Source organism: Cervus canadensis, chromosome 6 (genome assembly GCF_019320065.1).
Source record: "Cervus canadensis isolate Bull #8, Minnesota chromosome 6, ASM1932006v1, whole genome shotgun sequence".
NCBI lineage: Eukaryota > Metazoa > Chordata > Mammalia > Artiodactyla > Cervidae > Cervus > Cervus canadensis.
The window spans coordinates 65,801,809-65,820,024 of NC_057391.1; the positions used below are offsets into that span (position 1 = coordinate 65,801,809).

The 18,216-nt window shown below is 38.7% G+C and overlaps 1 protein-coding gene, 1 long non-coding RNA gene and 1 other non-coding gene across 5 annotated transcripts in view; 1 reads left to right on the forward strand and 2 right to left on the reverse strand.

Annotated features, from left to right (window-relative positions):
- Positions 1-607: 607 nt before the first annotated feature.
- LOC122443703 lies at positions 608-15,194 on the reverse strand. Its single transcript, XR_006270090.1, has 5 exons — positions 15,054-15,194; positions 14,607-14,756; positions 13,500-13,557; positions 10,590-10,671; positions 608-1,394 (listed from the first exon to the last, which is right to left on the reverse strand). It is a non-coding gene; the product is annotated as an uncharacterized LOC122443703 (long non-coding RNA).
- Positions 12,490-12,562, reverse strand: TRNAG-UCC. The gene has a single exon. It is a non-coding gene; the product is annotated as a tRNA-Gly (tRNA).
- A 16-nt stretch (positions 15,195-15,210) lies between the features above and the next one.
- The window catches only part of ARID4A (AT-rich interaction domain 4A), a 58,485-nt gene continuing 55,479 nt past the window's right edge, over positions 15,211-18,216 (forward strand). For 2 of the 3 annotated variants that reach the window (XM_043472197.1, XM_043472199.1), the window contains exons 1-2: positions 15,211-15,349; positions 16,446-16,502. In XM_043472197.1, the coding sequence (XP_043328132.1) occupies positions 16,497-16,502 (6 nt within the window). In that variant the 5' untranslated portion in view covers positions 15,211-15,349; positions 16,446-16,496. Of the gene's footprint in view, positions 15,350-15,829; positions 16,339-16,445; positions 16,503-18,216 lie in introns of those variants that run through there. The other variant, XM_043472198.1, reaches the window with a different exon arrangement.

Consider the following 18,216-nt stretch of genomic DNA (forward strand, 5'->3'; position numbering starts at 1 on the left):
ATGACCCCAGTGGCCTTGGAGAAACACCTAAAGAACATTAAATTGGATAATAAGCTTAATACCCTAAGCCAGTGTCTGACCATTCTATACTTCCTACTTCCAAGTCTGAATGGCACATGAATCTTCTATTTTCATTATACTGTGAGAACATCTGTTCTTAAATTCACACTGGAATAGCCAATAATCCTCTTTAAAATAACAGGGGTTCTAATGAAATTTAAATTTGAGCAGTTAAGCCACCTCAAAACAAGCCACCTCAAAACATCAGATAAATCTAAAACCAAGCAGATATTATCTAGCTTTTCAGCCATTAGGAAAGCAATTGATTTTCATATATACTATACAGAGGATTAATAAATAATCTAGGTACAACTGCATGGGCACTTTCTAACTGAGGTATGACCAGTCTTGGGGAGAAAAAAAAAAATGGCAGGTACATTTTGCTTTGACAAGATTACGAATTTATTTTCAGGAATCTCGACACTTCTATCAAAAAAAAAAAAAATACGTTTTAAAGAATACCGTTTTGATTTACAGATTACAAATAGTGGATTGGCCAGAAAGGTCCTTCAATTTTTTAATTATTAAAAAAAAAAAAAAAGACACATTTTTCATTTTTACCAATAACTTTATTGAAGAATGTAGTCACTGTTTTATTCCACTACCTTCTGACATTTTTTTAGGCAACTTTTTAATTCCAACTTAGCAAAACTTTTTATGTTTTTGAGCAAAGAACTGTTCAGGTGCCTTTTACAGTCTTCCAGGAAATTGCAATTTTTTCCATTAAGATAATTTTTTAAAGATCAAACTAAATGTAAATCTGAAGGCTTACTGTCTGGAGAATACGGAAGATGAATCAACTTGCCAGCCAAGCTGAGACAGTTTTTGCCTGGTCATCAAACATTCAGTCTTGTGTTATCCTGATGGAAGACTATGCGTTTTCTATTGACTAATTACAGACACTTTTCATCAAGTTTTAGCTGGTTTAAGTGGGAGCATCATCCAGTGAGAAATTTCCAGTATGAAACTTTGCAAACCACTTGCAAGATTTTCAATCAGTCACAGCACTATCTCCATACACTGCACAAATCTTTGTGTTTCAGTAGCATTTTTACCTTCCTTGATATAAAAAGGCACAATATGCAGAAAATGTTTTTCTTCTTCCATCTTCAGTATTAATATAGCTACACAAAAATTCACCCATTTTTATAACATTTTTTGAAGTGCATGCTGATATGCCAGCTGTCATGATACAATGTAACAAAACTGTTTCAAATAAAGATAAGTACTAGTAGAGCCATCTTATGGAAAAAAATCAAATATATTTAGACTTAAAACATACTTATCTGATAAGACTATCCATTCACTTTCATTTCTATCATTCACAAGGGAATCTGAAAAATAAACAAAAATTAAGTTGTAAATCCTCAATATATTTAACTGACTGAAACATTAGAATACTCAAGATATGAAGAGCAAATTCAGATTAGTTAATACATTTATCAAGATGCTGTTAAGTCAGAAGAAATCCACAAATGAAAAAAATGAAGGCTTAACGTAAAAACTCAAATATTGTTCCTCACCTTTCAAAATGAAACTCATACTGAACCTTTTTTACTTTTCTACACTGTATGACACCATATTGTATTTACCATGCCTAGGTTATTTATTAACTGGTCTTTCCTAAGGATTCCCCATCAAGTGCAAAAGCAATCCTTATGAAATGACTGACAGATTTCTCCTTCTCAAAGCCCTTTACATGCTTTCCACTTAACTGTTTTCAAATTATTTTTTAAAAGGAATTCTAAAACATGAAACAACAGTACAGCTACTCTTAATTGCAACCAAGTAAAAGCTTTTGTTCCATCACTGACCATGTGTATGTATTTATTACAGTGTTTACTATAATACTATAATAAATGTATTCCTCCCCACCTAGCCTCCCATGGGAGTTGTTCAAGAAACCATCTTTGTATCTGTACTGGTGAGCACACGGTAGGCATTCAAATGCTAAGGGTATGTATTTTTAAAAATGAAATAATTCATACTAGTTAACTACAGGGTAAGATATACTTGAAAACACTAGTTCACAACTGTACTGATCAGAAGCTTCTAAATTAAGACAAGCATGGTTTACGATCTGAGCAGATCTGGAAAACCTAAACTCAGGAAATCATAAACTCTAGAGGAATCAACTAGATGCATGGTAAGGGATTTTTCTTGCCATAAAAATAGGGCTTCCTCTCTGCCACCACTATAACCATGATTTCAGAATAAGAAAACCAGTATCATAATGAAAACCAGGATAGTGGTTTAATAAGCTAATGTAGGTTTCATACTGTCTTTGCCACTTCAGCTTGGGCAAGTTATTTATTCCCTCACTTATAAAATAATTATGCCCACTTACAGTAACATCAAAAACAGGGATACTAAGGTATAAATTTAAATTTGTACAAGATTTTGTGTTGAAAATTAAAAATGCTGGTGAGAAACTGAGCTAAATAAAGTCATGGGAAGACTCAGTATTGTCAGTTCTCTAAAATGATTTTATAGATTTAATGTAAAACCCAATCAAATTTGCAAGTGGTTTATTTGGGGAGTATATGTGTGGGGTGGGGTGTGTGTAAAGAAATCAACAAGCTACTGCTAACATTTACTTGGGACAAGAAGTTAGAATAGCCAAAACATTTTCAAAAAAGAAAAAGTTACAAGGCCTATGCCATCTGATTTCAAGACTTGCTATAAATTTAATGTAATATTACTAATGGAAAAGAACAGTCTAAAAATAGACTCATTAAATACATGGTTGATTGTGACAGAGGCGAAAAGATGCATCAATGAAGAAAGACAGTGCTTTTTCACAAATGGTGCTGGAGCAACGGGACATCTGTATACAAACAGTAACACCAAAAACCAAACCATACCTTGTACCATATACAGAAATTAACTCAAAGTGATGGTAAGTCAAAATGTACCTCAAAGTCTAAAACTTCTGGATGAAAAAAAGAATCTTTGTGACCCTGGTTTAAAGAAGAGTTCTCAGATACTATCATACAACAAAAGCATGATACATAAATGAAAAAATATGACAATTTCACCCAAATTAAAAGTTTCTGCTCTCCTTTCAGAGGATGAAAAGGAAAAGATGCTAGAGAAAATAAATCACATCTGACAAAGGATACCTGACCAGAATGTATAAAAACTCTGAAAACTTGAACAACCCAATTTTAAAAAATGGGAAAAAGACTCAAATTTGTATCACAAATAAAACTAATGTTCCTTCTTTAACCATCCTAATACTGCAAGAGGTAATCACCACATTATACACACACACACACACACACACACACACACACACACCTACCTACCTTTCCAGTCAATAGAAAATTTTTTTTTTTTTTTTAAATAACAATTCTTAAATGCTGGTGTAGTTATGAAGACTGTTCCAGAGCAAGGGTCCTAATACATCTTGAATTTGTGTTTTAAGTGTATGATTGGAATTTGATTTTTTACTATGTGGAACCATGAAGTGGAATTTTAGGAAAAATTATTTAAATAAGGAGTTCAACTATACAATCAATATGGAATTTGTTAAAAACTTAATTTTTTGGGAAAAGTCAATAGGCTTAGGTACACATAGCCAGTATGTATATACTGACCTCCAAACCTGTATGCTTTGGGAAGGGGAAGCGGGGGAAGTGATAAATCCTGACAAACAAGGAAAGGAATCTTGGACAGTTTCCTGGATATCTGGTGGATAAACTCTCCAACCACTGAATTTAGGAGAAAAACTAAGGATGTCAACAATTAGTAGGAAAAAAAGTGAGATGTCAATAATTCAAACAAAGTAAAAAGAATAATTCATGTAAGAATATGAAGAAGAAATGACAAATGGGCGTGCATGCAGCAGATTACCGTTCCTCTGTCTGGTTAAGAGACCACCTGCATGATAATTCTCCACAGAAGTGAATTCATGAGATCTGAATTGAGTGCCATCAATCTATTTTGAACAAGTACCTGATGTAACGCTACTGAATACACTAAAATGTGAGAATCATTGATTTGGATACAGCTTATTAAAAGAATATGGCAACAAATGGTTATTAAAGGGTTTTAAGAGATTAGATTTCTGATGTATAACAAAATGGAAGATGAAGCTGTAGGGCATGATGGGTACTTGGGAAAACTTTTTTCCACTGGATTTTAAAGTAACATGTTTCAGAAATAGGAGCACATAACTAGATGAAAAAAAGAAGTATCTGGTAGAAACTTTATAATAGATGGTTTCTAATATCTCATTGATTCAACGTCTGTTCCCTCAACATCTTCAACATGAAGGGGGACACAGCCAGGTAGCTGATAAGGAAAAAAAGATGCTAAGAGTTCAGAGATTAAAAAGCAACTTAAAAAAAAGAGCATCTTTTATATTTTACAAACAGGTCAAGAGAGAAAAATAGCTCTGATTTGAAACAGGTCAGGTCAGTATGGTCAAAGAAAATTTTACATGTGGGCTCAGTTCTGCAATTGCAAAGGACCTGAACAGAAGACTCCCTTAGCAGCAATATGAAGGGATTCAGGTTTACACTGAAAGCATCTTCTGCTGACATGTTCTATTACATGTCTATTAACACCTAATTTGAAGTTCATTTCATAGAATAAAAATGTTACTGCTAGTTAGTCACTAATTCATATCTGACTCTTGCGACCTCATGGACTGCAGCCCACCAGGCTTCTCTGTCCATGGAATTTCTCAGCCAAGACTACTGGAGTCGGTTGCCATTGCCTTTTCCAGGGGATCTTCCTGACCCAGGGATCAAACCTGTGTTGGCAAGTGGATCTTTACCACTGAGCTACCTGGATGAAGAATAAGTGACAGATAATTCTATTTACATAAATGTTATTTACTATTTTAACTAACAAGAGATTAACATCATTTTACAGCAACCTTTCCCCCGAAGATTTCCAATATTCACAAGGTAGCCCATTTCAATTAATCACCATTTGCTCTTTCACCTGTCCCTACTGTAAACAGAATAAATGTGGCTGAATGCAGTTCTTACATATTTCTAGAGGAAGAAAGGTCTACTAGAAATGAACACAGATAAAACCTCCTTCACAGGCAATACAATGATTCACTCAACAAACTGAAACACGTTTGACATGGAAAGCCTAACAGGCAAGTCACCAATGTTGGCAAGTTTATACTTTAGCAATTACTTCTGGCAACAAAGTTTTTCTGCCTTGTTGGCAACCCTTTCATGATAAGCCAAACGAAGCTTTCTGACAAATGACTTCATGTGAAGACATGATGTGCCATCCCCTCTCCCCCAATCTAGGTATTTGGACCGCTTTCAAAATGAGTTTCAGAAGAGATGCTTTCAGGCTTGTCTACTCTAAATCCATTCTTTTCCCTAAATGGAAATCTGACAAAACAGGAAGTACTTGGCAGCATAGAGACGCAAGTCTTGCGGCTTCAGTTTTTACTGGTAACAGACTAAGTTCTTCGTGACTGTGTAATAAAATGCAGAACTACAAATTTGAGAAGAAAACAACAAAACCTTGCCTTGGTTACCAAGCTTCCCTTGGCATTTCAAAGGTCTTAAAAAGACAGTATCACATGATACATAGAGAAATAAGAAACAGGAAGATGGTTTTCCTTTTATGTTACTTCATTTAAGAATCCCCCTCCTCACCCTGTCTGACCAAAAACTAAGCCACCAAAATTATACAAACACTAAAAGGAGTTTTATGACTGGATCTAAAGACTGAGAAACACAAAGACTCATCCTAACTAGAAATAAATATACACCCTTAAATGGGCTGTTAGGATTAGCAGAACCAGTAACACACTATCAAACATACCATAAGTAAAAAAGAATCCTCCCCCCGTGATTTCCAGTTGCCACCCTCTACACCCAATTTCACTGCTGCTGATAACAACTAGAAGCATTTTCAGGTAACAGTTACATTGTACCTTCACTTTTAAGCTATCACACTTAAGGGTATAGCAATATCTCAAAGTGCCTTGTAAATGTTAAAACCTACCAAATCAATGTAAACCACTGTTAGTCAAGTCCATTTTCCTACTCCTCAAAAGCAGGTTCACATCTGTAAGTTATAAAATTAATTTGTCGGTCACAACAGATTTTTTTAAAAAGTGAACTACAGGAGGAAAAAAATAGAGCGTGCACTGTACTTTCCTTTGTTATGTATATGAGAAGTACACGCAAATACACAGAACAGAAACATCGCCACAATGAAATTAATCAGTGACCTTGCTCAGCTATAATTCCAAGTTATCTGTTTTGTCAGAACACTTGTTAAATATAAGACAGTGAGATTGGATAAGGACATTAAAGGTTCTGTCAATCTGAACCCATTCAGCAGGAATAGCAGCAAATTCCGAAAGTGCTAAAATTATCAAGTCAATGTCTGATACTTCTGATTTTCAGGGGTTGTTAAGTATCAGTTAACCTTTTAGGGATATAAATATTATCTCACCCAGCTCCTATTTTCAGCCTACTCCTCCTTTCACGTCTAGAGGCATTATGGTATTATGATAAGAAAAATGTACTTGGAGAGAGAGATTATGGGTTCAATAACTGATTGAGACAGGTCGTTTGTATATTGGTATTGGCAGCAGATGTACCCTTCAATCCTGGCCAAACTTTTCACAAATTTGGACCACTGAAGACGAAGACTGGTGGGCAGGTAGATCTGTGAAAATTCGGTTGTCAGAAAAACAATCCCTCTGGTGGTTAATTAAGACATACTAGCCTTTATAACGCAATAGGAAATCATTCTAACAAAAATCCTTGACCTGTGGATAGTCCCCAGAGTCATCTAGCCCACTATACATTCTGGAATCTGACCCAATTCCTAAACCTCAAGTGATCTCATTTTAAGTAACTCATCAGGCAGGTTGTTCCTAGTGTACAAAAACTGACAAAGCACATTTTTACTGGCATGCATTCTCCATTAACTATCACCTTTTAGCTTGCTATATTTTCTATAAACTGTTACTCCACAAATGAGTGCCTTCTAAGTGCCAAGGTCTGTGACAGGTTCTAAACCTACAAAGGTGAATAAGGTACAATTCTAAGATATCATAACTTAGTGAAGGACATTTAAGTAGACAAAAAGGTAATAAAGCAATATAGAAAGTGGCATAAACTATGCAAAAGGAAATACATGAAATTCATATGGACAGATTACCTATAGCTGCAGAAATATCAAGAAAGCACCACTTAAAAAGGCAGCTTTTGAATATCTGACAATAGGGCAACATTCTAGCTGGTGAGGAAAGTATGAATAAAAACAAAGAACTCCGAAAATACAGAGCTTATGCAGGGTACCCACGATAGTTTTAGTGTGACTGTAGCAAGTAATACCTGAAGGGAGGAAGTATGAAGTAAGTTTTGAGAGAGGTTGATAACCACCTTCAGGAAGGGGAGACAAAAGAGTCTAGATGCTTTATTTCTGTATATAAATATAAAACTCTCTTGGAATGACAAACATTATGTAACAGGACACACACACTAACACCACCACCTAATATCTAGCATCATTATAAGTACTTTACATCTATTAACTCATTTAATACTAATCCTAACCAAGTCGGCTCTATTACTATCCCTATCTTATAGCTGAGGCAGAGGTTAAGAAATCTACCCTAAACCACCCGTCCCCACAAAAAGCCTGGCCACATCTACATATTCTAAAGCTCAAGTATCTTCTTTGTTATTCCTGAATAATTTTTAAAACTGTAATTCTAGTGGAGATATTGGGGAGACCTAAATCTTCCAAGTAACTCAAGTGACTTAGTCTTTGAAATATACAAGATAAATATTTTAATTTTTTTTCAAAAATGAAAACTATGATAACTAGAATTACCAATTTTCAAGGTACTCATTTTGAAATGCATAGAAATATCGAATCACTATGTTGTGTACCAGAAACTAACACACAGCAGTTTGTCAATTATACTTCAAAAACAAAGAAAGAAAAATATCAGATTTGTGGTCACCAGAGGTGGGGAGTATGAGGAGGGGGAATTAGATAAGGGTAGTCAAGAGGCACAAACTGCCAGTTATAAGTACTTGAGATATAATGTTGGAGAAGGCAATGGCACCCCACTCCAGTACTCTTGCCTGGAAAATCCCATGGATGGAGGAGCCTAGCGGGCTGCAGTCCATGGGGTCGCTAAGAGTCGGACACGACTAAGCGACTTCACTTTCACTTTCATGCACTGGAGAAGGAAATGGCAACCCACTCCAGTGTTCTTGTCTGGAGAATCCCAGGGACGGCGGAGCCTGGTGGGCTGCCGTCTGTGGGGTAGCACAGAGTCAGACACGACTGACATGACTTAGCAGCAGCAGCAGAGATATAATGTACATGTTACCTTTCTTGAACTTAGTTCAAGAATCATCCGTTTTTCCTCCGTTTATTTTACTTAATAATACACTTCAACTTTGCTTTCCAAGTTGTACTTTAAAACTTAGAACTAAGAAAAGCCCTAATAAAAGTACCAAAATATCTAATGGAATAATGGAATTAAAAGTCAGAATACAGGGAACTCTCTGGAGGTCCAGTGGTTAGGACTCCTCACTTTCACTGGGTGGGGAGGTAAGATCCCACAAGCTGCACCACACGCCAGAAAGTCAGAAGACAGAAAACAACGCAAGGTCCAGCACACGCCTCATCCCCTAGGAGTCTCACAGGCACTTTCACAAAAGCAAGAACAAACACTTACTGTTCAAGCTCTAACTAGCATGTTTAAAACCGATTTCACCTTCCTTGCCAACCAGTAGCCTCTTCTGACTTTCCAAGTTTATTAACAGCACAATCTATTTCCCACTTTTTAGAATCTTGAGGTTTGTTTCCTTCTTCTTTACTTCTGTCATCAACTGGAAACCAAACGCTATCCACTCTTTTTCTCACAATCTCGTGCTCACCTATTCTCTCTCTAGGCCCTGCTCATGAGTTTCACCTCATGCTGACACCCCCACTCCGAGTATCTTAACGGTTTCTCTGCTTTCAATTCCTGGGTCACTTCTCTAGTCATACTGGATACTGTTTCCAAGTAATTTTCCAATAATACATTCTGTATCTACTCAAAAACCCTCAACAAAAATAATAAAATCAAAAGGGGTCTTTATGCAAAAGTATCTGCAGCAACTTACTACTAAATACATAATTAAATCAAAAGAATTAGGGAACAAAATATCAAAACTCATTTATATAAGTGGACAAAAGCCTTGAATACACTTGTCCACTGCTAAGAATCAGTAAGTGAAACTATGGATAAAGGTCCCATTTCATTAGCTAACAACAAAAATATTACAAAGAAAGAGTTCAACATATTTTGTACCTGTTGAATCAGCAAAAATGATTATAATTAAAGGCTACCCAATGCTGGTAGTTAAACTCACAGGAAAGGTGACAGTGTAAATTATAACTCTTTTTGGAAAACAACATGGCAACATTTCAAAGAGTCATAAAAATGTTCATATATTTTTATGCCATGATTTAAACCTTTTAAATCAATCCTAAAAGAACAATACAAAAGACAGAAAATACTCGATGTGCATAGATGATAATTATAGCACAATTTTTCTATCAGTAAGCAACAGAAAAATAAAGTTAGACATAAAACAGTTTGATGGAAAACTTTCAGACATTAAAATTATTGTGGAGGCCGTGCAGTCATATTGAATACCTATTACAATATTAAGTAATGAAGAAAAACAAAAATTTCTCTAAGTCTAAAAAAAGTATATGCGCACAGACTGGAAGAAGCAAATTAAAAAAATCTAATGTTAGGGTGGGATGAGAAGTAATTTTTAAATTCCATCTTGATTTGTAAAATCTGAAAATAAAACAAATAAAAAAATAATCACTTTCTGCTCACGTCCCAGCTCTCAAGGCCCTCTACAAGTTTCCAAACCCATACAACACAAGCACTATATATAATTCTGATGTGCAACTAATTCTAGAAACCTTGACAAGCTGGTTTCACACAATATTCCCAAGGTAATCTTTAATCAGCCATCCTCTCCAAAATGGTTTTCTCGCTGTCCCGAACAGTTTTTCTTAAGTAACTGCATCCTTGTTCACAACCTTCATCCTCTTAGAAAGACTTCCTTTCTTCTAATTCTACATATTACATATCATTAACCTTGAAAAGTCTTCAATGATGGCTAAAATTATTTTTTTGTTCTGTATTATAAAACCGATTTGTTACAAAAAACAATTAGATTTAACTGTATACTGAACTTTGACAAATCTATTTTTCTCATATGCCATGATTTAAATCAAAATAAGAAAACATCTACTAGAGCAAAAGACCATATAGTTTTATGAAGACTGCTTTGGCTGCAAATAAGCAAATTTAGTAACTTTTCAAAAAATAAGGAAACCATTAGAAAAGCAGCTACATGCAACACAGCAATTTGCTCTATTTTTCAATATACAGACATTCAGAGATAACTGTACAGTGGGACAAATTCTATCTATTTTAAAGAGACAGACACATAACAGTAACATGGCCAATCTTGATTACAAAAGAATATTTAAGTAAAATTGCATACCAGAAATTTATCAACAGATAGCAGATCCAGGTCTTTTAAAAACTGGAACACCTTTCTTCATTTTTCCAGAGTGAGGCTCCCTCTAGAAGACAAAGACTTTTTTGAGTACACTATATGGCCCACACCCACAGTATAAATTGTTTTGCTTCATTTCTAAACACTTTTCCTGATGACACCTTTGTATGTCAAGTGTTTTACCATAGTTTAAAAAAAAAAAAACAGGAAAATATTCACTGTGTCATTAAAAATTCAGAAATGGGAACACCAATGGGTAAAAAAAAAAATTCATAGGGATGTTCTAATTTTGAGATTTCAGTCTAAAATATTACATGTGCGTGCTCAGTCACTTCAGTTGTGTCCAACTCTTTGCAACCCTATGGACTGTAGCCCACCAGACTCCTCTGTCCATGGGATTCTCCAGGCAATAATACTGGAGTGGGTTGCCATGCCCTCCTCCAGGGGATATTTCCGACCCAGGGATATCAAACCTGCAACTCCAGTGCTGCAGATGGATTCTTTACCACTGAGGCACTGGGGAAGCCCCTAAGATATGTCCATGAAGCTGATTTTACACCCCTGTTTGAATCCTTGACCAAATAAATAAAACATTCTGCGTTCAAAATAGTTTTTCTTCATAAAAACATTATTAAAAACTTGACAATTTTGATTCTTAGAAACATTCTACCAATTTGGGCTCACTGAAATAGATTACAAAAACCAATTCTATCAAAATTAATTTTCTTTCATTTATTCCTGAGATGATTTGTAAGTGTTCAGTTAATATTCACCTCTAGTTACCTTCCACTAAAGTATCATAAAATCTTAAAAAAAAAAGAGACAAATGTCATGATTAACTATTCTTAATGGTTCTCTAAATCTTTATTACATGAGCAATTACAATTCAACTCAGTATTAAATCAGGTATCTGAAACATTAAAAAAATTTGAAAGTTAAGCCAGCACTGGTAAAATACAAATTTTCAGAAGAGAATTACTGTTAAAGAAAAGCAAGTCTGCTATTTCACGTTTCCTATATAAAAGTACATAAAGATTCATAAGAAATAGTGATAGCATACATATACTGTATCAGGTAGGGTAATGTAACAGTGATTAAACGTGATGAGAGAGGCACACAGAAGGTCCTATGAGTGCAAAAGCACCTGGGAATGACCCCAGTTCAATTCCTGGATCTCAAAGATCTGCTGGAGAAGGGATAGGCTATTCACTCCAGTATTCCTGGGCTTCCCTGGGGGCTCAGCTGGTAAAGAATCTGCCTGCAATGAGGAAGAGACCAGGGTTCGATACCTGGGTTGGGAAGACCCCTGGAGAAGGGAATGGCTACCCACTCCAGTATTCTGGCCTGGAGAATTCCATGCCGTGGACTGTATAGTCCATGGGGTTGCAAAGAGTTGGACACAACTACGACTTTCACTTCACTTTCAGGAAGGCTACATGGGAACATAGTTAATCTCAACTAACTCTACTATAAAAATAGTTTGTTTTTAGTAACTCGAAACGTCACTTTTGTGTAACAAAATGTTTCACTGTACAAACGCCTAACTGTACTAGAGCAAAAAAATAAATTAATTTTAAGAAAATACCCCTAAGGTCCAAAAAATTCTCACTTATTTTACTATATGGGTGACATAAAAGACTGATAATTTTACCTGACTACACAGAGACCCAGGAGATAAAGCTCAAAAATAAAGCTAAATTATATAGAGAAAAGGGGAGCAGGAGAGGAAAGAGAGTAATAACAGGAAAAAGTACAAGAAAAAAAGTAAGAGCAAACGCTTTGATGGACAGTGGTATGATTTCTTTGCCCTTTTTTTTTTTTTTAAATATATATTTATTTATTTATTTGACTGCATGAGGTCTTAGTTACAGCACATGGGATCTTGTTCCCTGACCAGGGTTTGAACCCGGGCCCCCTGCATTGGAAGCACAGAGTCTTAGCCACTGAACCACCAGGGAAGTCCCTTCTTTGCCCTTTTATTTTCACTTCTAGAAATTTATTCTGAAGAAATAATCGGGCATGTCAAAAAATACCTAGATGCATAGAAATTTTAGTCATAGCCTTCAGTTCTCAGAGAATATCTTTTGTAAAACATGCACAAGGATATTCAGACATATTACTGCTATTATAAAAATTAAAAGATCTGGTTACATAAAATATGGCACATTTATCCTACTGAACACTATGCAACCATGAAAGCATATGTTCCCAGTATTTCTCACAAAGAAAAAAACTTGAATGACAAAATGAGCATGACCAGAATGACCTTTATTTTGTAAAACAAAACCAGAGAAAAAGAGACATCTCTGAATAATATATAAGTAAGGTATAAACTGCAATAATCACCTTTTGGTGGTGGTGATACATTTCGCTTTTTTCTCTTTTGTGTTTTTGGTAATTTCCAAATGCCCACTGACAGGTATTATTTGGATCAGATAATAAGTTTTAAGTCAGGCAGTGACATTAGAGGTGATTACCCCCTGGGGAAGTTGACTAGTACTACATAATCTATAATTTCCTTTAAAAAAAAAAAAAAGGTTAACTTCCAAATTCTTACTGTAACATCTTTTCTATATGCTACATTTTTAACTATGGAGAAAAAAATCATAAAAACTTCCATATTATTCCTTGATAAAAGTATTAAGTACTTAATTTTCTAGAAATGGGAACAGCATGAGTGGGTAAACAAATTCATGCATGTCCTAACTTTAAGACTTCCTTCTAAAGTATCACTGTCAGGAAGGGAATTACACAGATTCACTTGAACCCTTGACCAAAGACTTTTAAAACTACCACTCTTTGATTTTGTTATTTATGGCTCTCCTTATTGATCCATAAAAAACTTTCCAGGCACTCTCCCCAATTCCAAACATTTTTACAGACATTAGTACTCACCTCAGGAATACTTGCAGATGTCTGTCACTGAGCTGTTCTGTTTTCTTCAGACCAACTGCTAAAAAAGCCCAAATAAATCATTAAATCACTCGATCATTTTCTAGTCTGGAGCCCCACCAATTTAACAATAGGGTTCAAAACAAGTATTATGAAAATCATTTCAAGCAGCTATTCAGATCAGTGTAATTAGGTGACTCAATAAAAATACTAATGAGCACTGCATTTTCTTAACAAATAATTCTGAAAAAACTGTTACGAGTGAAAAATTGATTCAGCTTTAGTAAAGATGTCCTCGAGTAAATTTAGTCAACGTGGATTACTATCGATACTTTACATTTTCTTATTTCAATATTTAAAATAACTTGCCCAATAATACTCTATTCCTACCATTTCAAATGAGGGTTTTCTGAAACAGAACACAAGATCATCTTCATGAAGCAAAATCAATGGCTGCCTAACGAAGGCCTATGGGGGAGGTCCTTTTATTTAAAGTGTTTTCAATCCCTGAAAATCCACTGCTCTTTCCTTTCGAAAAGCTCGTGAGCCCCGTGCACTGTAGCACAGCCATTTGTCTAAGGTCAGAACAGCAGAGTCGTGCTAACAAGGGAATTCGAATTCCTCAGCACCCAAACTCAGCGTTTCATTCTGTCTCTTCATTGCTTAACCGCCTGAGTAGCACGCGGAAACACCTTCCCACGCAGAATGGGACTCAGAACCCTCCCCTTCCCATCTTAACTGGTGAGGAACCTTCAGTTGGTGGCCCTTGGTCGCAGAACACGACAAGCTGCCGAAACCACTTCCAAAGGGAGGACGCACTGCTCTGAGATGAGCAGAATCCCGAAATCCCTCATGCTTCCGAGAGGAGCCCAAACGGTCAGCCCGGAGAAGGAGACGTGCACGTCCCCTCCGCCTCTTTCTCTGAGGCCGCGGGAGACGAAGCCTCGCCCCCTCTCAGCCCGTCCCCCACCCCCGCCCGCGAGCAGCTCCCCACCCCGGAGCAGGGAGATCTCTGCTATGGCCGCCGCCCGGCCCCCTCACTTCCGGTGCCGGTGCCGCTAGAGCTGCGCCATCCCCCAGTCCACCGGACAACCACCGCTTTCAACTGACCTTTCTGAGAGATCCAGACTCTTCCGACCTTCATTGGGTGCTGTCCTGGAGGAATCGCCGGGTGGCTGCCGCAGTTAAATGAATTCACGGGATAAAGATTCCGCTCTCCTCTCGCCAGAAACATAAAATGCGATACAGCTGCGGCCACCTCTGCCCAGACAAAATGGCGCCGAGAAGCTGGTTCAGCGCAGGCGCCTTGGAAAGACCCTGCCCCGCCCCCGTGCAAGTCCTGGCCGCAGCTCCGGGTTCGGTTTCCATGGGACACTCCACCGCCAATCCTCGTGCCGCACTGCTCTTCCTGACCCCTCAATTGACCAATCAGTGCTCAGTCGAGCACATCCGTAGTCGTCTTTACCAATCATTTTTCAGGACTTGCTTACTCACTACCTGATTCTCCAGTAACATTAGTCTTCGGAGACAGCCAATCACAAGTGGAAGATGTCCTACCTGCTGTTTTTCGCACCAATCCGTGAAGTTTCAGAGCTACATCCAATGAGGACGGCAGGTAGCGAACTCCAATCCGAAACTCTTCGGCGTCATGAGCAGCCAATAGGAGTTCGTGTAGAAGCGAGTCTGCTCAACAGCTTGTTATTTGGTGGATTGTGGCAGTAAATCGGGCGAGTGGGGAACCCGGCGCAGGAACTGCCGCCGCGGCCGGGAGTGGTGCTTCCCGGACGGGGGCCCACGGGGGTCAGCGGGGCGGAGGACTCGGGAGCTGACAGCGCGCACTTCACCCACAGTTGGTAGGTGGGGAGAAGGGAAGCGAGGGTACTGAGTGGACGAAGCGGCACTAGCAGCTGGCGCTGCTGCCCGGGGTCCCGGTGCAGTTGGAAGCTTAGGAGGTGGGGAGGGGGATGCTTGGCAAGCGGGGCGGTCAGCACCGGCGAAGCGGCAAGACGTGGAGCAGCGGCAGCAACTGCAAGAACAGCCTCCGCAGCAACCTCCTCGGCTGCTTCCCCAGGTTCCCCGGGAAAATGGCTGTGGGGCTGGTCGCGCCGCTAAGTTTGCTTCCGCGAGGCGAGGAGCGGACTGCTTAGGGGAGCCGGCCCCCAACTCCGCGGTGCGTCCTCCCGGGCGGAGTCCGTGGCAGGACCCGGGGGCTGATGGCTGGTACCGCTCTGGGCTGTACAAAAAGTTGAGGCGGGCGCGGGGAGGAGGCGGCGGCTGCCGCTGTGCAGCTCCCCTCCCCTCCCACACCCTGTCCGGGCCACCTCCCCTCCTCCTCTCCGCCCCCCCTCTCCCAGCCCTCTCCCCCTCGCGGGTCTTCCCTCCCTCGCGCGCCTCCAGGCTGAAGGCCACGGCCCCTGCCCCATTGGGTGAAGAAGCGCTTCTCCTTCCTGACATGGTGCAGAGCGGAGGAAGGAGAGCAATGGCGCCGTGACACTCCGCTGCCGCCACCGCGGGCCCGGGGCGGGCCGAGGGGGCCGAGCGGCGGAGGCGGGGCGCGGGCCGAAGTCGGGGTATCCGGGGGGCGGCCGAGAGAAGGCTGAGCGACCGCGCCTGCGAGGGGCCCGGAGAAGCCCAAACGGCGCTCTGCCCTTCTCCGGAGCAACCCGTCCGGGGGCACTGAGTTGAGCATTCCGGGTCAAAGTGGCTAGCAAGGCGGGGGCGCGGTGGGCCGCTGGCGAACTCCTCGGCGGAACCCGCTGCCCTTTGGCGCCGGTGGGGTTCTCGCCGCCCTCTCGGCTCCTGCGTCCTGGCTGCCCTCGGAGGGGATCTTATCCCTTCCCTGGTGAGGGTTCTGCCCCTCCCCGCTGGCGTTTGTTTACTTTCTTTCCCCGGGTCGCTCCCCTCCGTTGACTGATTCTGTGCCTGTCTTTCTCCTCCCCTTGGTTATAGCGACGGAGAAGATAGCTCGTTGAGCTGGAACCCCACAGATCGCCAGTGAAAATGAAGGTAAGTGGAGTCGACGCTGCTCGGAACCTCGTGCCCTGGACACTGCCTGTCGTGAGGCTGGTGCTATGGAATGTCATTTTTTTGGCTACTCAAAATTGATTCCTCTACTAAGCAGAGCTTTCTGAAAATGAGGACGTGTTGAATGGGTAAGAGATGATCATTGTGTCTAAATGCGGTCAGTTTGGCCCCTCTCCGAAGCAGTTAGCACTTTGGAAAGGCTGCTGCAGCCCTTCCATTGTTGTCCATTGGGCTAGTATTTTTAAACACTTCCTGTGTTGGCAGCAACCTTTGCAGAAGTAAAGCTTTTGTCCTGCTTTGGTTCTTTGGGGGATTTTTTGAATTTTTTTTCTTCCCCAGTGCCAATGAGATTTTCTAAAGAAGGAATGTGTGTATTGTGTTAGGGACATACCATTTCTTCTGGGGATAAAGTGAAATTTTGTGGCTAGAATATATTTGAAGGTGAACTAAAACTAAATTTTGTATATTATTATCATAACTAATAACACTTAATTTCAGTTCAGTACTTACAGTAAATATTTTAAACATGTACCCAACCTAAAAAAAAAATTCTTCTGAAGACATCTGATATTGCAGACATCCTGTGATGTTTAAAGGGAAAGGAGGGTATATCAACCTGTAGTTCTGAGGCATTGAATGTTTCAGGTCAGATAGTTATTTGCAAAAAGTATTTCTCATCAATTTGCATTATTCATAAATGCACTAACTTTAAATTTGATTTCTTACTCATTTACTGTTTTCAGTATAGTGAACTCTGAAATACAGTATTTTCCCAAACTTCCTCTTGCTTTCCTATCTCCTTGAAGTTTTGACGTGACAGTGTACCTTCTTTAATGTTAGTTGGGAAAATAGAATGAAAAATCATTTTCTACTTGAAAGTATTTCTCTAAATTGTACACTGTCACCGTTGCACTTAGCAATGTTGAATTGAATTTGTATGCATATACTTAACTTTTGAAAAAAGTTGGTGAAGTGACATTGAGATAGCAATCATTCTGTTACTATCAAGATTAAAATGAATGGAGGAATGATATTTCTCACATCTTTCAATGTATCATTCTGATCAAGACCATTTGCTGAAAGCAGATATTTCTTTCTGAAACTTAAAAAATATATATACCAAAATTAGTGTGATAAACTTGGTACTACTACTATCAGTTCACATCTCTGCATTAATCAGATAATTTAGACTTGAAGCTCTAAAATGCAGCACTTAGCCAATGATTTTTCTAAATAATGTTCTCTTTGTCAAAAAGATTAGCTTCATTATTTATACTGTTATAGTGTATCCAAGATGTTGCCTTTATGTAACTATATAAAACATTTAATTCTGTATTTGTTAGTATTAATTTTAATAGTGTATTTCTTTTAAGTTGAAAATAAAATTTTCAGGAGGCCATAAGTGAATAACTTAAAATTCTATGAGATAATATAAATAGACTTTTTCTGGATTCTTAAATTTTTTCATCTCTTAAATATATTGTAAAATTGTTGAATCATTTTGTACCTGGATGAGAATACATTATATTTCCCTACTGATACTTTATAGTTACAACTTAAAATGTTTTATGTTATCAAGATATAGTTTATTAAGTAAAGGATTGCTAACAAAGTGCTTTAGGAATATTTTTCAAATTATTAATGATATTAATAAGCCAGTAATGTTAGAGTTTCTACTACTTGAAATATGGAACCT